General features: G+C 39.0%; 5 protein-coding genes across 5 annotated transcripts; all 5 read right to left on the bottom strand.

The window, feature by feature from the left end:
- Nucleotides 1–1859: 1859 nt before the first annotated feature.
- Nucleotides 1860–4992, bottom strand: LOC137583651 (uncharacterized protein DDB_G0284459). The gene is made up of 3 exons (XM_068298741.1): nt 4935–4992; nt 4164–4853; nt 1860–2635 (listed from the first exon to the last, which is right to left on the bottom strand). Exons 1-3 carry the CDS (start codon nt 4990–4992, stop codon nt 1860–1862), a joined length of 1524 nt encoding a protein of 507 aa, XP_068154842.1.
- Nucleotides 4993–5947: 955 nt separating this feature from the next.
- LOC137583650 (ras-interacting protein RIP3) lies at nt 5948–6987 on the bottom strand. Its single transcript, XM_068298740.1, has 2 exons — nt 6915–6987; nt 5948–6849 (listed from the first exon to the last, which is right to left on the bottom strand). The coding sequence occupies exons 1-2, from the start codon at nt 6985–6987 to the stop codon at nt 5948–5950; spliced, it is 975 nt and encodes a 324-aa protein (XP_068154841.1).
- A 2609-nt stretch (nt 6988–9596) lies between these two features.
- On the bottom strand, nt 9597–10565 carry LOC137583649 (uncharacterized). Its single transcript, XM_068298739.1, has one exon. The coding sequence runs from the start codon at nt 10563–10565 to the stop codon at nt 9597–9599; it is 969 nt and encodes a 322-aa protein (XP_068154840.1).
- A 1860-nt stretch (nt 10566–12425) lies between these two features.
- On the bottom strand, nt 12426–13268 carry LOC137583648 (uncharacterized). Its single transcript, XM_068298737.1, has one exon. The coding sequence runs from the start codon at nt 13266–13268 to the stop codon at nt 12426–12428; it is 843 nt and encodes a 280-aa protein (XP_068154838.1).
- A 2734-nt stretch (nt 13269–16002) lies between these two features.
- LOC137583647 (uncharacterized) lies at nt 16003–18460 on the bottom strand. Its single transcript, XM_068298736.1, has 3 exons — nt 18271–18460; nt 17413–18119; nt 16003–17373 (listed from the first exon to the last, which is right to left on the bottom strand). Exons 1-3 carry the CDS (start codon nt 18458–18460, stop codon nt 16003–16005), a joined length of 2268 nt encoding a protein of 755 aa, XP_068154837.1.
- Nucleotides 18461–24866: the final 6406 nt, after the last annotated feature.

Genomic DNA, 24866 nt, shown 5'->3' with positions numbered 1-24866 from the left:
ATCGTCACCGTCATCATCATTATTATTGTTATTGTCATCATCATCGCCGTCGTCACAGCCGTTCTGCTTATCATCATTGCGAACGGAGCGGAGCGGAGTGAAGCGGTCGTTGGCCGAAAAGTGAAAATCTAGTTGACCAATTGCCCATTGCCCATTGCCCATTGCCTATTGCCCATAGCATTGAAATTGAATTTCTAATTGGACAACCGAAGGTTCACCGACACATAGCACCGTACCGACAAATAGGCCAGAGGCCCAAAGAAAAAATAATCAATAGAAAACCAAAAAACTCTTTAGACCAAACAGCGTTAGTTTTTTTTTGTTCCTAAAAGAATTTCTTCTTTGTAATCGAATCAAGTGGACTTTAAACATTTCTTTTCCCTTGGCAACAAGTTACAGGACGCAGGTGAATAGCAATAGTATTTAACTTTCAAACAGTTAAACTCTAATCCAATCTAATTGACATTCGATCTAAAATATATGTTCGAAATTTTGGTTAAACTTAACTTGTTTTATTTCTAACTTCGACTGAAGGGTTTGTATGTTTAATCCGACCAAATGCTAATGGAGTATAGTAATGCTTGTTTTAGGACATTCTCCAAACTAAAGATGATATAAATTAAATTAGTTCAACATTTCGATAGCAAAGTAGAAAAAAAATCAATAAGTAATCGACACAGAATTCAGTTTTTAAGTTGTCTGTTCTAAGATATAATATTTTTTAACGAATTTCAAATTCAACTGGCCGGTTTGTGCCTTTATAGTGGACTGAAAGTAAATCAACATATTATATATGTAAATATTAAATTACAGGATAAGTTTTATGTATTATGTGTCGATAAATGTTGACATATATTATGTATATTAGAGGGCAAAAATCTAGTTCTAATGAATCCATTCAATGCCAGAGCACTCGAACCAATTAAAATGATTCAAAATGTTTCATTTTTTTTGAAAAGTTTCAACGGAAAACTATCTCAAGATACTCCAACTTCTTCGCCGAGATATACATAAGTAAGTGTGCCTCTATCTGGATGATTTTCATAATTTTTCTCACGTAGACAACAAACATCTCCTCCGTCGGAGTCTGAACCTCAGAATAAAAGTATTAGTAGACCACTTCTAATATACAATAATCAAACAAATTTCAAAAATATATACAGTAAATATCAGCATGCATTTGAAACGTTGCAACTAATTGTAATTAATTAAAGCTTATTAATTTTGTTTTTGGTTCGTTTGAACTAATTGTAACTGCGACTCAGTCTTAGTTTAGATTACTCATTCATTTAAAACTCGATTTTCGTTTTTATTCAATTTTGAATTTAGTTGACTTGAATTTACAAATATAAATTAATTATCCGAAATGGATCGTCTTATGTAGACCATAGATAGATAGAATTCATCTATAAATGTATCCTGAGATGTTTCATCCGTCTTCGCGCACATGGCTTGAAATTGTACGTAAATGCTCCAATGCAACGCTGTAATTACGTATACGCAATGTGCTCCTAAAAGGGTGGCGAGAGTAGACCAAAATAGTTCAAATTTGTTCCATGTTCTAGACTATTTGTATTATGTACAATTGCCTTAATATTATTCAAGTGGACAAGTTTACAAGTGGCTCTTTGATTGGGATGGGGCAAAAGGGACAACTTCTGAGCAAACATTTGCTAAATAGAACAGAAATGTTATTGACTACAAAGGATTTTTGTAGGGTATGTAAAGTATTTTACTAAAAAATGAATTGGAAAAATGCTTTTTCATTATTGTGTGGATATTATTTTTATTCGCAATTGTTTTATTTCAACAGATCATCATCGGACATATATGTATTTCCATGTGTATGCAGTTCCTTTCTAGTTACGGCGACGACGGTTACGGCGGTTTCTTCTCTGGTTACGGCGCTGGTTGCGACGGTTGCGACGGTTCAGACGCCGGCGGGCATTCTTGTTGCGTTGAGCCATACGGCGACGTTGGCTTTGGCTTTGACGTCTCACAGCCAAGTTAGCCCGTCGGTTGCGGCGTTGTATCTCTTGGGTGCGGCGACGAAGACGGCGCAAACGATTGCGCAATTCCTTGTTGCGATCCTCCTGACGGCGGATCTCATATTCAGTTAGACGATCCTGCAATTCCTTCACGTTGTTACTGTGGTTGTTGGGGCGAGAGCGGCGAATTGCGTTGCCGTTGCTGCTGCTGCTGCCGCTGTTGTTGTCGTTATTGACACGGACCAATTGATTGGAATTCTCATCACTGAATTCATCCTCATCCTCGCTGTCGTCATCGTTGTGGTCCGAGTCATTTTCATCATCATAGCTGTACTCGTCATTGTCCCCGTTATAGGCACGCTCGTGTTCGCTACTTGAGTAAATTGGTGATTCATATTCGGAAGAAGAAGATGGAACGGTTATACCCCCCCATACTTGAGTCACTCCTGTAGGTGACTCGACTTCTGTCGTGGTCATGGTAGTTGTGGGACTGGTTGTGCTGGTGCCGCATGATGAGCTTCCCTTCAGGTTTAGTAGCTGGGAAATACTTCTACCCTCGGCCTGGTCGACTACACGTTTAATGAGACTTAATTTCAGTTGCGAGTCCTCCTCTGGATTGTCACTCTTGCGTCCGTTGCTGCGAGCGACTGTATGATGGATAGTGGGAGATACAATGGGAATGATCTAAATTGGTGGAGGCGACGACAAAACGTTTAGTCAAATTGTATAAATCTTACCGCCAGCATTGGCCAAGGATGCTGCCAACAGCGATAGCAATGCGTAAGCCAAATACTTCATGATTTTTTTATTCTATATCTCTACAAGCTTTAATTTGTTATAGTCCTGGCTGCTTGCCTGGATGAAGAACACCGATTGACTGTGATCATTGCCATCGGCAACAGAAGATTATATACCCCACGCTCTAATTCTGCGTCTGGCCAATTTCCAAAAACAAACCTTTAACAAATAATTCTCATTAACATTTCGCAAAAAAATAAAAACAAAAACAATATCAAATTTGCAAATTTTCAATAAGTAGGTATAAAGTTGTTCTTGTTTTCTTTATTTTTTTTGCATAAATTTTTCTTTTTAGCTTGTGTGAATGAACTAGATTGACCCAGCAGCAGAGACAAAGTTCGCAACTTTTGCCAAATTCCATGCAAATTTCAAAAGCTCGAATTAGAACAATGAAGAACATTTGCAGAAGGGTGTGACTAATGAGTCTTATCATCGTTAAATACATGACTATGTATACAACTTTTGGCTTTACTCTCTCTAATGATAATAGATCAAACGGTCGCCTATCTCTCACTTGTTAATAAATCTCTTCGGCAAGAACAGAGTCAAACAAAAACCAATATGTGATTGTTCGTAGTTAGAAACAAAAGAGGTAACTTAACCGAAAGTTAATCAAAAGATTATGTTTTGGTTACTAATTAGCATGGATTGTGGACCAATCGAAAATATTATTAGACTATTGCTAGCTACTATGAAGCTGATACACCTGATCATTATTATAGGCCGACCAAGGACGGTGAAATGTGGGAACTCTGCCCTCAGCTCGTTAAGTATGAATTGGGCTGTAACAGTATGAATTATATGCAACAAATTTATAACTTTTCAAATGCCTTGTAACTTATAAATATTGTCTACAAGATAAGTTTTCCCTGGCTGTTTTTATCCACAGAATAAATGGAAAAGCGAGTTATTGGAGAGAGAGAGAAAAAGAGTATTCTACAGTCAGCCAACTTACAATCAATTTTGACTCTACAAGTCTTCAGCTTTGTGTAAAATCTCCAGTTGATGGTTAGCTAAAAATGCCTCAGGCATGTCATTGGGATTGATTTATGTATATGTTCATGGTGCTTAGCTAGCCCAAAAGTAGACTATTGTTTATACTCAGAGTCAAATTAAACGCCTAACTACTGTTCTTCTGACCACTAGTTTCGGATTAGCTTTTTGTTTCTTGGGCTTGAAAGAACAACCATCTTGCCATTGATTTCGAATCTTAATGGGCTAAAACGATTAAAAGGGCTTTAAGGATCTTAGATTGATAAGGCTTAGCGATTTGTTTTATATTGTCTCATTCATAGATTTCCGTTTTATTGAAAAGTCATTGTGGCAGCATGTCAATCGATCGATGGGCGATCGTAATCGTAATTTAGACACGCACACGGATCAGACGCCTGCGGTTGGAGTTACCCTGACGGAAACGTTGCATCAGACGCATGTTCTGGCGGCGATTGCGACGCTGGCGCTGCTTCTTCAATTGCTGGCGATGGCGACGGCGCTGCTGCTGTAGACGTTGCTTTTGACGGCGACGCTGTTTGTTCTGTTGACGACGACGGCGTTGCAGCTGCTGACGGCGCTTCTTCTGGCGAAGATTGCGGCGCAACTTGTTAACACGACGACGCTGTTGGGCATTGTTGCGCGTGGCGCGGGCAGCATTTAGGGCAACATCGTTTACATCATCTTCGTCATTCTCTTCATTAAAGGCGGCCAAATGTCCTTCATTCTCAAAGTGGTTATCCTCATCGTCATTGAACTCATCATCCTCATCATTGTTGTAGGCTCGGCCAGTGCTGGTTGCGGTGGGTGTGGTGGTTGAGGTGGATGTACCAGTAGATGTAGTTGGACTTGTTGATGTAGGACTAGTGGGCGACGAAGAGGTAGGTGACGTAGCAGTAGTAGTTGTAGTGACGGTATTTCCGGCAGTAGTAGTGCTAGACGTGCCCTTCAGGCTGTTGATAAGATCAGTCAACTGGGTGGAACTGAGACGTCCCTGGGCGGGAAGTTCGTCATATTGACGACCAGCGAAGAGTTTATAGGCTCCACGCTTGCCCTGTTGCTGCTGCTGGGGCTTTGCTGTAATGCCAGAAAAGCAGAAAAGAAATGTGTAAGCTCAGATGGGGGGAGGGGAATTGAAAATCTTGCGCTACAACTCACCAATAACTGTGGCTGCCAAACAGGCGACCACCAAAACTAATCCCTTGATCATATGCATGTCCTTAATGCTGTAACTCTGTAACTCTTCTCAGTTGCTGAGCTGTGAATTGACTGACTTACAATGTTTACAACATGGCATATTTATATGCGGCCAGAGTTCGAAGTTGTAAGCCTGTAAGTTGTAACATCTAAATACATATACATCTGTTCTAAACTAATTAGTAGGCCTCGGCAAAAAAAAAAAAAAAGTTACATTGCCCCGGCCTACAACACCAACACCAAGACCAATACCAAACACGAAAAATCTGCATACATGTAAATACATATGTATAGAAATTTTGTATTAAGAAGAAAGAAGAAAGGCCAGGCCAAAGGCAAGCAAAAGCAAATGAGCAACCCAGCAACAATAAAGCCAAAAACGAAAACCAAAAAAGCCGCATAAATTTTTACATAATGCCATAAATAATCGCTGTTGACCCGGCGCAACAACCTCGTAACCTCAAGCAGTGCGAAAGGGATGCATAGAGTGCTAGCAGAGCCACAGATTTGCATAGCTTGCTAGCTAGATACATAGACCATCGATCGATCGATCGATTGAGCGCTACATCGATTAGTATTAGCATATTCATATAAACATACACACACACATGTGTATGTATGTATGTGTATTGATTTTTAAGCTTTTGTTCTTGACTGTGAGTTCTAGGTTCTAGATCTGACCTAAGGGCGAAAGTGTACCCAATGTCAATGAACCTTTTGACACAACCAGTGAACCACTGATCGATCCCAGAGAAATGAGATCACTTTGAAATTAACTAAGTATCTGCATACATATAAACGAGTATGCCGTTTGACCCACATTTCCATAAAATGTTTATATCCCCAATCACATTTAGTTAATCGTTGATTGATTGTTTCATTGCATTCATTCATATTGCTTTTATTTGCCAAGATCAAGTAAAACATTCAAATGGATATATTTCACATTGAGCCATTCATTTGATTCAACCGGATTACACAGCAATCACACGACGACCACGGCGTCCACGGCGACGCAAGGCCTGGCGGATGCGCCTCTGGTTATTGCGACGCTGACGGCGACGTTGGCGTTGTCCTTGCTGGCGGCGACGCTTCTGCTGATTCTGTCTACGGCGACGCATGCGCTGATTCTTATTGCGGTTACGGTTGCGTCGTTGACGCTGGGAGCTGTTGCGACGCTGTTGGCGTCTCAGGCGACGCAAACGCTGGGCATTACGACGATCCGACAAACGCTGGCGACGGGCCAGGGCACGAATGCGCTGGTTATGCTGCCTCTGCAATTGCTGGACACGACGGCGAGTACGTCTCTCCATTTGGAATTGTTGCCATTGCTGTTCCGTGGGTCGCAGACCTTGACCATTTCCGGAGGATGATTGTTTGCCAATCGCGGATCCTGGAGCCGCCACCAAATAGAATTCATCATCATCATCATCATCATTGCCATCATCGTGACCCTCGAGCTCATCATCATTGTCATCGACATCAACATTATCATCATCGTCCTCATCATCATTGTAGGCATTTCGAGACAATTCGTTGGAGTTCTGCAGCGCTCTACTCGTAGGCGATGTTGGTGTTGTTTCGGTGCTTGTTCCAGTAGAAGTGGTCGGTGATGTTGAAGTTGGAGATGAACTAGTGGGGGAACTTGTGTCAGGTGTTGATGTTGTTACTGTCGTGGTTACCGGTGTTGACGAGGACGATGATGAGTTACCGAATTTGCTGCTCAGTTTGTTTATTATCGATGAGGTGAAGCGACCCTCGGAATTGTAATCATCATCATCATTGTCATTATCAATAGCATCGTAATAATTGCGACCCATCGACGAACGCAGGCCCAAACGATAATTCTGGGATCGCTGTCGCGGTGCATTACGGCCTGAAAGGACCCCACCAAATGGATTAGCCATGTCTAAAACTCGACTCCGATCAAGGATAACTTACCCAATCCTTCGGTTGGTTCGACTAGTAAGGCGCATAGCATTAGCGCCAGACTCAAAGGCAATAGACAATGCATATCGAAAAATTCCTTTTTTCTGGATTTTTGTGTAAGTTGTTAGGACTCCTGGACTTGTTGGACTTAGAGCTCGTCACTTGCCACTGACTGACACCTCTAGTTGGCCCAATGATTATATACCCAATATTTCGGATAATTCTTTCTTTTGGCTGCCAGGTCAAAAGTGAACATCTGTATTATGGTATTTTTTTTTTTTCTCTTTCTCTCTCCCTCTCCATTGGCGAATTTTATGCTAATTTGGCAATTTTTCTTCATCTTTTTGGCAGTTCGTCAAATTTTGTTTCGAGACATCAATGATTGATTGGCCCCCCAAACAGTAAGCATATTTGAAAGAGAGAGAAGAACTTGACCCCCCCATAAGCCAAAACATTTGCAAACATTAGCGAAAATCTAAAGATCCAAAAGAGTTAGGCAAAATAAGGGAAAGATGAGGAGAATGAGGAGCAAGAAGAATTATAAGAATGTTTTAGTAGGGTCAAGACTAAAAAAAAATCAACAATACCAATCTAATTGTGTCAAAACAATTCCCAAATTTTGTATACATATTCTAGCTGTACCCTGCCACGTTTCGCTGTGGCATGAATTGGGCAGTCACAATTTCCGCCCCAAATGACGTCATTTGGAAGCAGGAATTATATTTTTTACTGTTTGCTAGGATCCGGAAAGTAGAATTCGCAGTGGCTCTGGTGGTGCTTCAAGTTGAGGTGATTTGATTTTGCCGCCAGCACCACATGTTCCTTTCGTTTCATTATTGAACTTCAGAGCCTGACAGTAAGTGACACATCTGGCCAACGACGATATAGCGGCTGTAGTCATAATCAGCAGTTGGGTCACATCGATATGCAATACGATTGCATTGCTTATGTCGATCAAGTCTTATCTGTGCGCGGGATTCAGCTACCCTTCCCCTATGCAGTTCACTTTCACTTGCGAGCGAAGCAATTGTGTTGCTGCAGACCGCGGCTCACGGGCTCGCAAACGCTCATGCTCAAGCCTGGCTGCACGGCTTTCGGCTGGTTCCATAATAATCCTTTGCCTCTGCCTTAGCTGCTCCGTCTCCCGTACCAATTCCCGCTCTTCTTCAGTCCTATTCGAAACATTTCGATGACCCAAATTCCCTTTTTTCGTTTGTAATTGAAACAGGAGAGTTGCTGCGGTCGATACACGGAAAACCGTTATAAAACCCATTTTATGATGTAGACATAAAGAGAAGACAAAAACCAAGCTTGAACCTGACTCCACAGTGTGTCCAAATTTGAACGCAATCGGTTCAGTAGTTTCTGAATGCATAGCTATTGTAGGTACTCACACAAGATTTTTATATACATATATAGAAGATAGAAGATAGATGTGTGTAAGTATGTATACTTATCCACTATTCACTAACAAATTATTCAGTTTATATATTCCCAATTTGAGCTAAATACTAAGTTAAATTTTAAATAATATTCTAATCTATCTGCACTAAAGAAAACTAGAATGCTTCTCTACCTTTGTCTTAACTAACTAACAGGGAACACGACTGGACCGGATATCCTGGAGAAACTCAATACTTTTGACAAAATAAAGATTGGGTTTTATTCACTTTTACCTGGAATCCCCATATATACAACTGTCATCCATTTCGATCTCTAAACTAAGGTTCATCTATTCATATCAATTTTAATCTTCAGAAGTATTAAAAATTTTAAGAAGTTCATTTTATGCCAACAAGCATTGAGCAGCTTTATTTGTTTCGGGGAATCGTCAACTGAATTAAAAACAGTTTCAAACGATTCACACAGACCAATATATGTCACCAGTCAATGAATATAGGTTTTTGATTCATACAGATATTGACTAATTGCTAACAGCAAATAACAAACGTTAAACAAATTGATCAAATTAAAATATGATATGGAACAAATTCATTGTGTAGAACATTATTAGAGAAGGAGATGCTAGACGTAGCCTAAACACTTCTCGATTGTTTAAACCTTATTTTAAGTCCAAGTTAAGCCATCGAAATTGAATGAATTGAAATGAATTTTTCTTTAAAACTAAACGAAAGGTTAATTGATTCTAAAATCTAAATATTTATATTATAAGTAGATTTTATTAGCTCTTTTCAGAGCCCAAGCACATATAAATAGGTTGCTCTCAAGCAATGTTTTAAGTTCGGTTAGTGGAATTACCAATTATTGATAGCCTCATTGCTAATATCAGCCAGTTTGAATTCAGTTTCTTAGCCACGTTTGTCACCTAAGTCATAGCCAGTTCATTGAGTAGAGTTTTAATGCCAAGAAGATGGGCTTAACATAGGAATAATGAATAATCCTTTCATCTCTTCCTCTGTGGACAGTTACAAGAAAACAATAATCGAAGGTTCGAGAGGCTGATTGTCATTCTGAAATGCAAATTGGTTTATATTAGATTAAATTTATGAATAGCTTGACCTTCAACTTATCGAAAATAAAAATCAGTTTAGTTGTTTTCATATCACATTATTTTATTCTGTTTGTCGAAATATGCAAGTGTCGTTATCAAATTCGGATTTCCAGCGGATTTTTTTCCTGGGCTTAACTATAATACTAGACAATCGATTTGTGGGAATATCAGGGTAAGTGCTCTCAACCCTGAAGCACAACTTGACCGTTGCGACGACGGCGACGTTGACCACCGGCAGAGCCTCCGCGTCCAGGGCGAACAACGCGAACATTGCGTCGGCGATTGCCACCGCGGCGTCTGCGATTGCCACCATTGACACGGCGACGACGATTGGTATTGCTGTTACCACGACGACGGAGTCGGACATTGCGACGTCCTCCGGTCTTGCGGCGACGCACGGTCACACGGTTGGCGCGCTCCTCTTCACGATCGCCGTTGTTGCTGGGATCGCTCACAGCGGAGCGTTCCATGAGGGCAACAACAGCACCATCGGGTATGGCATCGAGAGCGGCACGTGGGACTAGGAGGGCAGCTTTGCCGGTCTTCTCATCGACAACGCTTTGGCCCTCGATTTCGATAATGCCATCGGGCACCATAATGGCACCAGCCTGATCGCGGGCCACCATCATTTGGGTGGGCTTGGCCTGGGTTAGCTTGGCTGAATTGGCGGACGGAGCCTTGCGCAAGATGGGGACAACTGGTTCTTCAACATCGTCCAAGTCGTCGTCCACATCGTTATCAGGATTGGCAGCATTAAGGAACACCAACTGACCGTGGCGGGCAAATTTATTATGTTGCCGGTTCATCTGTGATTCTTCATGTTCGTCATCGTCAACGACGGCGTCTTCATCATCGTCATTATCATCGTCGAGATCATCATCATTTTGGGCCAAGTCCAATTGGTCATCAAGTTCATTATCATCATCATCCTCGGGCTCTTCGACAATCTCGAAACCTTGGACCACTGCCCCCGCATTGGCTCGACCACGTGGAATGGTTAGAAATAGATACGGATGTTGAGTTGAGGACATTTGATTGAATTGCTTCAACTTAAGCTGCTGCTGCAGCTGCTGCTGCTGAAGGCGTGGCTCTGCCCAGGCCAACAGAGAGCAACAACTCAGTAGCACAAACAAACAACTGAGTTTGGACATCCTTTTGTTGTTTTCGTCGTTTTCTTTGACTCTCTACTTCCTAATTGTAAGCAAAGTTCTAGAGAACTGTACAGACAACATCTCGGCCTTTGGCTTTTTATGCAAAAAGTTCTAAATCGTCGAAGAATTTGACGAAGCAAAGAAGAGATTGGTCAAAACTAGAGAAAAGAAAAGAATTGACATAATTGCCGCCGACGACGGCGGCAACAGCGACGTCGGCATAATTTTCAAGTGGCCGAAGAGAAAAGAAATGCGAGAAAAGACATAATAAAAATATGCTAGATGGATGCTGGCCTAATGTTTGGTTCAGTGACCCTCCACAACCACACGAGGGTAACCGGGACAAAAGCGCCAACCTTAGATTTTTTGGTCATGCTAATGACAAAACAATCAAACACACGCACAACCCAACCAAACAGAATCATCATCATCATCATCATCGTCGTCGCAATCATCATTATCATTGGCATCATCTTGAGAGAGAGAGAAAAAGAATATGAAAGAAAAACTATTTTGTGAAATGGCCGAGTCAGCGACGCATGCGAAACTGTTTAAGTCATCTGGCTAACCGGCGATCATATAGTACTCAAGAGCTCCACCGATCGACACGGACGACCGACGACGACGAAAAAGGCCGATCAGCTAAATCGCACGATCGCACGCACACACGAACCTTTGACCCGTTTGAACCTATTGGTTACATCGTCGCTTCTTCTGATTTATAGCCACCGCCATAGCCATAGCAGTGTTTGAAGCGACTGCGAATAAACGGAAGACCTTAAGTACTTGCATGGCCATAACTACATAGTTAATTAACTACCAACAATTTTTCACTCAACATTTTATTTGTAATTGCCAACATAGAGACCACAAAGGGGAAGGCAAAGCAAACAAAAACAACAAAGACCAGAAAGTACCAATCAAAAAGAAGTCTATATAAATTCCATGTCGAATTTCTGTATACTTTTAAGTGTGAGCTGTAAAACCCTTCATCAGTCTCAATATAAACATGAGATTTATGTAGATTTGAATCATTTCATCAAGTGCATTAGCTTATGTTGTTTCAGTTAACTCCAACAACTAATGTAACAAGAAAGAAGCTAACTTTGCCTGCACCAAAGTTCGAATGCCCTTTTTTCTTTTAATAAGTTTCATTTCCGAAATATTTTTGTATTTTATAAGTTTTTTCTACATAAGCCTACTTTAAAAAGGACTTAAAGGACTCTAGACTCTATGGCAGCTATACTTATGTTATAGTGGTCCGATCCGACAAATCCTAAACTTTCATTTCAATAAGGCAATAAATATTTAAGCCATGCTATATTCCATTTCCTTTCATAACTATATCGAATCGGTTATTTGTGGGGTCGAAAACATTATTTGACTAATTTTATAATACATCTTTCTTATGAAAATGTTTTTAAAACTATTGGACTTGAAATTCTAATCAAGAATTTTAAGATCTTGTTTGATCTTAAACATAGCCTTATGAATATAATTCAAAGTAGACTTGAAATTAAATCTTATTTGACTTAAAAATCATTTTCAATGACAACAAATTTTAATATAAACTAAAAATTTATAACTTTTAACTTCAACTAAAATAGTGAATTTTTGTAGTTTTTACTTTAAACACTTAAAATTACACAGAATTTTGTGTTTTAGTATTCTTTTTAAAGTTACGAACAAATTATGAGTGTTTTTATTGTACTATTTCTTTGAATGAATGAATTTTAGAGTGTAATTACGACAATTAATGGAAACTGTTAAAAAAAACAGAAAATAATTAAAGTAACGGATGAGAAGTAGTTTAGATAATTAAGTAATTTTTTGTCAACATTGAATTTTTGAAAGGAACATTTAATCCTGATCAACATGAGTTGGCCTCTCATGGACGGCAATGGCTTCGAATATTTCTTTGGGCAATAGAAACACAATGTCCCGGGTGATGGCCTTGAACTCAGAAATGGACGATGCCATTGTTGCCACCAGTGTGGTCCATTTGAGGACCCGAATCGATTGCACTCCCCAATGACGACGAATGTATTCCGTACTATAGGCCTGCCATTGGCAAAACATTAATATGACAAATCCCAAGAAACCGCAGAATCGATGCGTTAGATGCAATGGCAGATTGCTGACAAAGAGTAGCGCCACTCCAGTGGCCAAGCACACGGAACTGAGAAAACAGCCACCAAAGCCAAATGCCCCATGTGTGGTTAGATGGACGACAGGTGGATTGACCTTAGTTTGCAAGTGCTTCAGCGATTTGAAACGCTTGCGATATGTCTCCACACTGATGCCCAGCAGTCCGATACAAAGCGCCAATAGGCCCAGGGCAATGTGAACCAGATCGCAATTACGTTTGCCAATCAAATCCAGCATCCACCAACAATGGCTTATAATTAGCGATTCGCTGGCAAACGACACAAAGGCCAACGTACAGTAGAACGCATGCTCGGCAGTTCGTTGTAATTTTAAATTCAGACACCTGCGACTTACGACCACGGTAATAATCAGGACGGTAATGTGAGCAATCACATCGCATAACAGGAGGAAGAATCCACTCGAAAGGGTGACCAGAACTTGGGGCCAGGCGAACTCATCAATAATCTCTCCTGTTGAATTATCATCCACAGTGTTCCCATTGTCAAGTGGAGTGGTGTTTGCATAAGATATGGAATCGGGCAACGTTGTATTCATCTCGTTGGCTTTGCAGTGTGGGACAATGTCCTTTCGATCATAATTTTTGGCAAGACTAGAGTGCCAGCTTATAGGATTGACCTCAATTGATTTGCAATCTTTAAGCCAGCACTGACAACTAACTCAAGGACTAACTAGTTTCAATTTCCCTTCTAAAGGTTGCCAAGTATCAGTTAAATGTCAATCTCAAGTAATTAATTCATCTATTTTACAATTAAATTTTTATTTCTGGTTGATATTGCCTACTAAACTTACAGTTAAGATCAAGCCATGCCAAATAAAAAAGAGAAAAAAGAGAAATAAATAAGAAAAAATAGAAAACAAAACAAGCTTAGAAATTGTTTTAATAAATTGTATTTATTAATCATTTTTCCAAATGGTAAAATTATTCTTAAACAAATAACCAAAATCCGCCTGGAGACAAAAGACAAAAGACACAAGCGGCAAAGGCCCAACAAAGAACAAAATACAAAATATAAAAAAAAAAAAAAAAAACCGCAAACTGGCAACAGATGCCAAAGAGAAATTAGCATAAAATTGTAAAAAGTTCAACGATGTCAAAAGTCAAAAATCAAATGTGCAAAACATATGCAGAAAAAGCCAAAGAAAGTTTGGGCCGAAACAAAAATTTCTAATAAATTGATTTAAGTCCAAATTATGAGACGGCGGCCAAAAATACACAGAATATCCATAGAGGTACAAATATATATGTATATACAACCGAACGTACAGGTTGAAAGTTCAATGGACGAAGCCAACCACAGCGTCGGCGTCTTTGGCATTCTTTTGGCATTCAACATTTTCTTTTCTATCTTGGTTGGTTTTTTTTTTTTTTTGTTTTTGTTGTGCACATAATGGGAATCAATTATGGGTAGAAGAAACTAATTTGCCTTTAGCACGTTGCCGAATTTTAATATGAGAGTTCAAATCCAAAGTTTATACTGAATATTTAGGGAATTTCGAATGATATTTACGGTTAGGCCAGAGCTCGACCCAAAAGAGAATTTCACATTTTGAATTTTTAAATTTTAAACATTGATCGACCACTTAACTGAACATTCACCCCATTTTTGGGGCATAATTCATGATAGCTAACCGAGCGCGGGGGCAAAATTGTTGCCCTAAGGCCCTGTGAAGTATCGCGGTATGTCTTTCAGTATTTCCATCCATCGGTCCATCCGTCCATCCATCCATCCATCCATCCATCCATTCATTCATACAATCCAACACTTGACGAATGGAGGCATCGACAATTGGACGTTTGTCAACTTGGCTGGCGATTGCTTCAAGTGCTCGCATGTTGCCCTAATAATGTCGTTGTCTCTCCAACCCAACCATCCACCATGGCCTGATGGCCAGCACATTGGCATTGTGTGTGTGTGTGTGTGTGTAGTGCCGCGCTCTTAGCATGATTATGCAAATTCACTAGCTCACTCGCATCATCATCATCTTAATCAGCATTGGTAGTCCGTCCGACGTCGACGAATCGTTAGAAGTGGCCAGAGGCCATTTCTCCAAGTCTAAGATTTTGCCAAGATTCTCAAGATGAAATGTGATTGAATACTTCTTTCATGCTTGGGATACTTTTTGGGGCCCTCAGGTGATTGTTATTGCTGTTATTGCCGTAGCTGAAACAAGATTAATGTATTTCTTTGCCTAAGTAACTCTCCGTGTGTGTGTGTGCACTTCTAATTGTGTGAGAGTTTGAGTGTGTATTTGAGCTTTAAATCTGTTATATATGTACATATAAATATTGCAAATAAATTGGATAACAAACATCGCCCTAGAGAGATTCTTAATTTTCATTTCTATGGAAAAACATTTTCTCAAATCTTGTGAAGAGAATCGAATATATATATTCCCAGTTGATCTCTATACTAATCTTCGATTCTCTGTATACTCTGTATACTCTCTCTGTACTCACTTTATATCATTTCAAGAGGCAAATGTAAAAAATCGATTGTAATCAATCAATTAATCGAACAGAAGTTATATATTTTATGATCCACCAATGACTCAAATCTTTTTACTAGAATTCTCGAAAATCTATCGATTTCCCTTTATATTCATTCGATTTCAATTGACTTCATTCCTTAGAGTAATTGTTTCTCGATAAAAATTACGAACCGATTATCAATCAAAATCATTCTTTTGATCTAACTCAAGTTCTGAACGGTGATATATCTCTCAACGGACGCTAGAAAATCGGTGACTAAAATTTGATACTCAATATTCCACTCGAATAAAGGTTAATCCATGAATTATACACAGATTACCGTTAATCGATATGATTTAGCATAAATTAATCAACTATGCAAAAAACTGGCATAAAAGAAAACAGAAAAAAAAATCAATTATCAAAACCAAAAATCGGTCAAAGAACAAAGCTCATTAATATACAGAAATAAAAAAAAGAAATAGAGAACTCATCTGAACTCTTTGGAGGGGTCAAAGAACCATGATCAATCGAATGAATGAATGAGAAAATGAACTTTCAAGTGGCAAAGTTTTTTGTGTGGTTCTTGACTCTTTCTTTCGGCCAGGTAAGGTTATACACACACGTACGCACACACACACACACAGACACGTGAAAAAAAATGTAGAAAAAATTTATTATTAATTTTTTTTTCGTATGGTAGCACTCGTTTTTTGGATTTTTTTGCATTTTTATATTCGTTTTGTTTTGTATTTGTGTTTTGATTCTTTAGTCAGTTTAGCGAGAGAATTTTACATGCTATTCCAGATCCTCATCCTGGTCATCGTCCTGGTTCAATTGGCGTCCAGTTTTGCGCAAGGCAAATCGTCGATTCTGGGGCCGATAATCGAAGTAGGGATGGAAATGGCCATAGGACACATAGCGAGCATCGCCAAAGGCGGGTTGGACGGCGGCCTGGCGTGATAAGCCGGGCTCATCATCATTGCCTACAATGATATATTGCTCCTGTGGCTCCACTGCGCCCCCAGCCGCTGGCAATACTTCTGTGGTGGTGGAAGAAGAAGACGCCTCTGCTGGCGCTGCTGCTGGCTGCTCGCTGGGAGATGGTTGCTTCTCGGGCACAGCCTCGGCCACTGCTGGAGCCTTCTCCACTATGGTGCCGGGACGAATGCGTGTGGGCAGTAGCCCCGTGGAAGTGGCCGCTGCAGTTGCTCCACCATTGGCCTTCACTGGCTTGGCGGCAATCAGAATGGGCTGCTTGTTGCTGGTCGTTCCCGTCCGTGATGGTGGGATTTGGGGTGGCTGGAAGATGTCCATGAGCGATGCATCGGCAAGTAGAGGTACTGCAGCTGCAGTCAACTGAGGACGTTGCTTCTTCTTTTGGGTCTTTTGACTCGTTGAGCCACTGGTGGAGCTGGTGATGGCGCTTTGCGGAATATTCAGAATCAAGGGCTGAGCCTGCAGACCTTCGGCCAAAGACACAATCGATTGCTGATCGGGTGGCGAAAGACCCAGTTGACTCCAGGGTATCGTAATGTATTGTGTGGGGCGACCTGGTCCACGTCGCACTGGCACGGTCAGAGGAGGCTGGGGAAATGATGATTGGACATTGGGACGTTGTCTCTTCACTGAAACCGGTGAAGCTGAACCAGCACCATAGGCATAGGGATAGTTTAGCAATTCGGGTGCCACATAAACAGTCTGACCATTACGGTTCAATAGGAAAGTTGTCTGCTGTGGACGACGGGATGCCTTTGTGTGGGCTCCAGATGATGATCCTCCGTTCGAGGATTGTGTCCTACGCAATGTAGCGCCTAGTTCAGCGGGTGTTTGGCCGCGTGTGAACTGACGGATCTGACTAATGATGCTCTGTTGGCCGCGTTGAATGAAATTCGGTTGGTTTTGCGAACGTCTAGTGGACTGGCCATAAAAGAAATTTGGAGCATTGTTAGTTTCCTCTACAGAGTCGGCATCGACATCCTCATCATCATCTTCAGCATCATCGAAATCCTCGTTCTCATCATCTTCCTCGAGCAAAGCGAAATTCTGTGGCTTCTGTTGATTGCGACGCTTGTTGCTTACCGTCTGAGGAGAGGAGAACTTGCGACGTTGGTTCAATGGCTGTTTACGCTGCTTCTTCACAGGCTTCTCTTCCACGGAAGACTGATCCTCTACATCCTCGTCGTCGTTATTGGCGGCAGCAGCTACCTCATCATCATTATCATCATCGTTTTGGGCATTTACATCGACATCATCTTCTTCATCGTCATCGAAATGTTGGTTGGGATAGAATTCATCATCATCATCATAATAAAACTCATCATCATCCTCCAAAGAGTCAAGACGATTAGGACGATTATTGAAACGATTCGGTCTCTGTTGCTGACGACGACGATTGCCATTGCCATTGACATTGACATTGCCATTGCGATTGCCATTGCGATTGGCATTACCATTGAAATTGGCATTTACCGGCTGACGTCTCTGTGGTCGCTGCTGCAATCTAACCACTATATCTGGCCTCTGGGTGGTTGTTGTGGTTGAGCTGCTGGTGGTGCTGGATTCACGCACTGGCGTGTCAACAAGACCGGGCAATTGTTGGCCAGCTGCCGCCAGACGATCGTTGAACCAGCCAGAAACGGATCCGGCCAGTGTGGAGAATGATGAGCCCAAGCCCTGGGCAGGATTCATGCCAAACAACCAGGTGGTGGCTGGTGCCGGTGTGGCCGACGATGCCTGTTTACCCTCTTCGATGGGGCCATTCTGACGCGGCTTAAAGGCAATCAATGGATGTATTATGAAATCAGCCACTGTATGAGGTTGAGGATCACTCTTCTCCTCGGTCGTTAGCTGCTTCACTAGCTCCTCGCTGGAGGAGCCCGCCACGGGCGTCTTCTCAGTGGGCGTGATGCTTTCTGCACATATTCATTTCATCACAAAAGTCACATGAAAAAAAAGATTTGTTGAAAAAAAATATATATGAATTGGTTTAAACACAAAATCAATAATTTTGTTGGTTTTTCTTTGAATATTTTTTGTTGTTTTCTTCTTTTTGCTTATCCCTACCAATCAACGCCATATCCGCAATGGGTGACTCGGTGGATTGCTCCACCACGGGGGCTTCGGTTACAGTCGCCACTGTCGATGATGTTGAGGCTGTTGCTTCGCTAGACTTCGTCTTCATCGTCTCAGCCTGGACCGTGGCTGAGGCCAAGACGACCAGAGCCAGGCTCAGGCATAGCAAAAGTTTGCCCATCGCTCACACACACTCACTCACTCTCTCACACTCACACAGTTACACACACACACACACACGTTTGATATACACAAATTTGTCGTTGTTGTTATTTATAAATTTTTGTATTTAATTTCTTTTTTTGTCTTTTTGTTTATTGTTTTTTTTTTTTTTTTTTTTTTTTTTTTTTGGTGGTTTGCGACTCCTCTCGTGGGGTCCACAGACACAGATTTCGTTTGCTAAACTGTTTGAGCGTGCGCGGCGTCCGTCGCTTTTTATGTCTGGCCCTCTAGAATCTTTTCGTCTATTCGTCGTTAGTCGGTTTTGTTGTTTTTGTCGATTCTTTGGACCTGGTCAACAGCGCGAGAGAGCTAATGCTCTCGTGTTTTCAGCTTCGGGTTTGTAAATCAAATAAATTTTGTCGCTGCTGTTGACCGCTTAGTTCGTAGGTCGCATTAGGGTTCAAATCGCTGGCCGTAGGTCATAATTTTACATGTGCGATCGTTATCATGCAAATCACAAATATTCCAGAATTGGACAAACTAATGTTCAGTGAACTTAAGTTTGACTGGAAATCTTTTTGCATCAAAATGGCGTTTCATTGATATTAATAGTTAGACAGAAATGTAACAGGACTAGTTTACTAGGAATCACTTCAAACTAGTTTAGAATTCTGTAAAACATATTGACTTTTTACTTTTGTTCGATCAGTAAACTTTGGATTTTCGAATTGTATTTTTTATAATTTCAATATACATACTTTCAATTCATAAATAAATACAATTCGAATATCCAAAGCTTGATAATGTAACAAAAAGTTAAGTAATATATACTATATTATACATAAATGTTGATCACTTTTATCCATTTTGCTTATGATTCTTGGAAAGAGAGATCTTGAATTGAGAGATCTAGTTCTTTATCTGCGAATCGCAAAAGTAAAAGTAAAAAATTGGCATTCATTGTTAAACTTGAAACTTTTGCCATGATGAATTAAGAATCGCGAAATTAACACGGTAAAAAATTAATACAAAAGGTAACTATCAATGTTATTGGCTTGTCTCTTCCTTCTGTTATCCTTTTAATGTTATGTACTTGGAACTGCCCAAGAAAGCTTTAACAGTTGACAACTTAAATAGTTATAGTTAATCATTTTTAATATGGTCTATAGATGTAAGCCAAGAATTCAACTATTACACTAGTAACTATGGCCAGAAGCTTAAAGGATAACAACATCCATGCACTACCATGGGACTCAAACCGAGATCCTCGTTGTTTAGTAAACTTACATGATTTGATATAAATTTTCAATTCATTATGATGATTCATTCATTGATTCATTCAATGATTCATTCATTGATTTATTCATTGATTCATTCATGGAACATATTCATTGAGAATGAACAGCTTCCATTTACTAATCAAACATTTTCCTTAATTAAACTAACTAACTTTCATGTTATTCAATTCTTGTTACATGACTTATGGATAGGCCTAATATGAATTGTATATACATATAATGAACTAGTTCATTATGACAGTAAAATCAAACATAACTCCAAATATAATTTGTATTTTCTATTCTAAAGTTTATAGAATTATCAAAGTAAGCTATTCGTTTGCATTAATTTCCATTTAATTGATCTACTTAATTATCCGTTTCAACATTGTTGTCGGCTGTGTCATTTGATGAACTAGTTCATTAGACAATTTGCATTGTTTAGCATATTTGAGTTTCGTATGATTTCAAAAATATGTGTGACGATTTCTATTCTTTCCCTTTGGGGCCAATTTTGATGATGAATTCCAATTAATAGAATTTGCCCACAAATAGAACTTTTATACAGAAAAACTTTCCAAGCATTTGACCCCAACGCTTGACCCCCAAAAGGGGCGAAACTTTCTTTGCCCAACCCTAGATTACACACACATACATACGCCGACACCCATGCACATACACACGCACACACACACACACACACGCATTGGCCTAATGAGTATTTATGCCCTTTTTATGCATTTCCATTAGCATGAAAAAGCGCTTCCCGCTTCACTTTTTTTCGCGTTCTTTCTTTTTTCGCAGACTCTCTGACCAAACCAAACCCCAGACCCAAAGCCAGACTCTGGCTAGGCTAATGAATACATTGCGTTGTTGGATTTGTTATTTGCTTGTTTTTCTGTGTTTTTTTTCATCTTCTTTTTTGTTTTCATCTTCTTTTCATTTAATTTTTTGGTTTTTTTTTTTTTTTTTTTGCATAATTTGGTTATTAAAACATTTGTTTATGTCGCTCTTAATGGGCCTCCGCACAAATATGTTTGGCTGGCCGCAGCTGCCAGCACGGACCCAAGGAATGGAACGATATATGTACATTCCTATGTATGTATGTAGGTACATAAGTGTCTACCTAGCTGGTGGCCCGGCACACACAGTAGCTCAGCTAGCTGTAGGAAATTTAAATTATTGAAATGCCGCTGCAATTTTTTGGTAGCACAGAAATAAATTTGATTAGCTTCAGAGAGAGACAGTCGGACGGACGGATAGATGAAACTAGCTAAAACCATAAATTAATCTCTTGCCAAGCTCCAGCTGAGGTCGTTCATTGGAGTGAAAGCAGACACTGCCCTAGATTCGTAGACGAGAACATTGTTGCTTGGTCAAGACCAAGGCAAAAGGTTAAGAAGACGTGCTAAAAAGTAATTTGGAACTTAATTGAATTTACTCCACAATGTAGAGATTGGAATGGAACAAAGTTTTTCGTATTAACCCATTAAAGACTGACCCAAGATCGGCTCATGCGAATTTCATAAAATTTTCGTCTGAATTTCCATCAAGCTGAGAGAAGACTTTTTTTAAAAATGTTTGAAATGTGACAAAATACGGTCTTTTGAAAATAGACAGATTGAAAATTCCCAAGATTGAGAAAAAAGTCAAGCTCATGACGTAGTTGTTTTTTGATTTTCACTTAAAAATCTATGTTCTTTAAATTTGCAAGTGTTTGAAGCCTTAACAAACTAAAGTGGAATAAAATTATAATAAAACTTTTTTAAAATTGTTAAAAATTAAAATAAAATTGTTAAAAATACAGACTGAAATTTGTCAGTTATTCTTTTATTTTAAAACCTAAAAAATTACTGTTGAAAACAATCTTGATTTATTTTTAGTGTGGCTTTTATAATACCCAGCGGTAGTATTTTCCAGGAAAAACCCATGAGCAAAATAGATTCCGATCCTGCAAATCGAACTGCATCATTTGTTTTTTGAGTTATCGTGATTTTGTAAACAATTTTTTTTGTGAATAATTTACATTTTCCTTTAACTCGTTAGTTTTAAGTTATTACATTCCTTTTCATTTCTTTAAAGAGATTTTTTTAGTTAGTCTAAGAACTTGTTTCTAAGTATTTGGCTTGTGGCAATTTTCGGATTCCAACCACATACAGCTAGAGTCTTTGAGATCAAAGTGTTCATACGGACGGTCGGACAACCAAATATGGCTAGATCGACACGAACATTGATACTGATCAAGAATAAATATACTTTATGGGGACACAGAAGCTTCGATTACTTTAATATATCATTTAACTCCATGGGAATAGAAAAAATATTACATTTTAAAATATTCAACAAAAAATTGTTCTACTTGAGCAAACATTTAGATTTAATAAGTTTTCAAAATGGAACTTATTATTTAATTTGGGTTAATGTTTAATAAAACAACTGTATCTTATATCTAAACCAGAGGGCGGGGGCTAACTAAACCCCTGCAAGTATTTTGTTACTCCTTTTTTTTAAAGTTTGCGAAACGGCTTACATAGAAAAAAACGACATTGTTAATCAGAGTCACTGTTTTCTACCGATCGTTCCTTTGCTAGCTATATGATATAGTGACTAGGATCTCGATCAAATTTAACACAGTCGTATAAAACTATAATCAACACACTAATATTTAATTTCAAGACAATAGCTCAGAAAATAACGAAGTTATTGGAAAAAGTCACTGTTCGTGACTTTGAGAGCTATATGATATAGTGGTCCGATCCGGCTGAATCCGAGATATACAACCTGTGCACTATATACAAGCCTGCATGCGTTGCACACTTCTGACTAAAATTAATATACCATTTTTGTAAGTGTATAAAAATTAAAAATAACAAAGAAAATAGATGGGAACTGGCGACTACTTGTAACTTTGACAATACTTGAGATGTTTTTTCACCAGATTGCTATCGTCCATCCTTCCACTACACGGAGTCTCTTTCAATAAGATGCGTTCCTGGATGATTTCTACTCTAAGGCCATCCGATTTCAATCATCGAAGGTGTGTCGAAAATAAACAGAATCAACTTACAGAATTCGCAACGACCAAAAACCAATTTGGTCAATTTGTTTTTAAGCATATTGGTTTTAAGATTTGTTGTTTTAATTTTTAAGTGATTTATGCCATTTTAAAATTTTGGGAATTTCCGCGAAAAGGTTAACAACAGACACAAATGTCATTTGACACTTGGGACGGGCACATGAACAAAAGTCCATAATACAGAAAAAAATAGTTTGAGAAGATTCGTTTGACCCTTTATGGTGATTTCGAAGTTCTATTTTTATATTAATTTTGGCTTAAACTCCAAGTTGTGAGATGTCGCGATGAAACTTAGTTCATAAGGTTATTATTTTTGGCCTAAAACATGTGAAATTTTTTTTGGCTACGCCTTCTCTTGCCATCCATATAAGAGCACGTTGCGTATACGTAATTTCAGAATTGCGTATACGTATTTTAGAATTGTTTTAGATTGTTTACGTGTACCTTTACGCTGTGTGAGTAAAGTCGGATAGTAACTTCTCAGAACACAATTAGACATGGATTCTACATTAGTTTAACATACATTTCATGTGACGCAACAAATTTAATTGTTATCTATAAAGGACGATTACTTTGGGTACACTTCCTTGCCTTTAGTACCCACGTTTTACATTTACTTCCAGTCTAGGCGTAAAAAAACTACAAGCGCACAAGGTTGGCAAAAACTTCCCTACAATTTGAATAAAAAAAGAATCTCCCGCAAAAGAGTTGACTTTAATATCGAGTGGCCATATCAAATAGCTACCATAGGAACGATTGGATTGAAAACAGGGACTTTTTTCAACAACTTCGTTACTTTTGATATATGATTTTCCTAAAAATTCGTCAGTTTAATATATCTATAAATAACTGTGCCAAATTTGATCAAAATCGGATAACTATATGTCATAAAAAAAAGAGGAATAGTTGAGCTATTTCTCCTATGTGCTTTAAATGCAGATGAAACTGAGATAGTTAAATTTTTCAAGAGGCGATTATTTGAGCTATTAATCGGCTAACGATTTTGTTAATGGTAACACATTTATCGACACAGATAAACATAAGCTTAAGCAAAATAATCGATTATTGCGTGCCATCTGACCGTTTTTTGTAGCTTTTGTCTTAAAAAGTTTAAACCGGAGGCTCTCATTTCATCATTAAAGAATCTCATTTACCAAGGGGTAAGTTGTAAAAAATGTTATTTTGTTTAAAGTGTTTAACATTCGTGTATATGGACAAAGTATGGTCTGAAGAAAATTGGGTGATTGACCAAGAATTGAATTTGAAGAATTCTTTAAGGCCTCGAACTTCTCGAATTTAACATCAGAAAATGTTACCATGGTCATGACCGACTTTAAGTTACTCTCTTTGTATTTGCCTGACAAATCTGTTGTTAAAAAGAATTTAAATATATATTTAAATGATGCTAATATTCGGATTATCACATATTTAATTCTTGGTCATGGAAATGAGATGAACCTTTTAGAAATCCAAATTGATTAATTTGTTTATATTAAGCTTTATTTTATTAATATTCGAATATGGTATAGTTAAATGATATATGGCAGTCATAACCGCTTAAAAACCACATCAAATGTATCTATCTTGAGTTAGTATCTCTAATAAAACTGTTGAATAAGAAAAGGGAGAAATCAATTTTTAGTTTTTTTCTTTCCATTCAAGTCGTTTGTTCTCTTTTTTTTCTTGTCTATTCATTTTATTTATGTCTTTCGATTCTTTGTACCATCTCCATATACATATGTATATTGATTGATTTAAACTATTATAGATGAATAGAATGAACGAGGGGGGTTGGGGGGGAACCAACCAAAATTTAGCCATATCTAATTGAGGGCACACGCTTCCCACATGTTGACCACAAAGGAATCGTCTGACCTGAACTATGACCCAGAATGAGAATTTCTAGTATATAGTAGTCGTCGTCGCCCACTTTTGACAATGACAAATGGAACAACAACAACAACAACAAGAGCAACAAAAACTTTTACTTGACTTATTGAAAATCTCACTTCTGACCCAAAAAGCAAAATAAAAAATTTGCCATCGGGAGGGGAACTTTCCGTTTGAACGAC

The sequence above is a fragment of the Drosophila tropicalis genome, unplaced genomic scaffold, assembly GCF_018151085.1.
Source record: "Drosophila tropicalis isolate 14030-0801.00 unplaced genomic scaffold, ASM1815108v1 contig_867, whole genome shotgun sequence".
Lineage (NCBI taxonomy): Eukaryota > Metazoa > Arthropoda > Insecta > Diptera > Drosophilidae > Drosophila > Drosophila tropicalis.
Note: the sequence above shows the minus strand (reverse complement) of the source record. Positions and strands in the feature narration are given on the sequence as shown.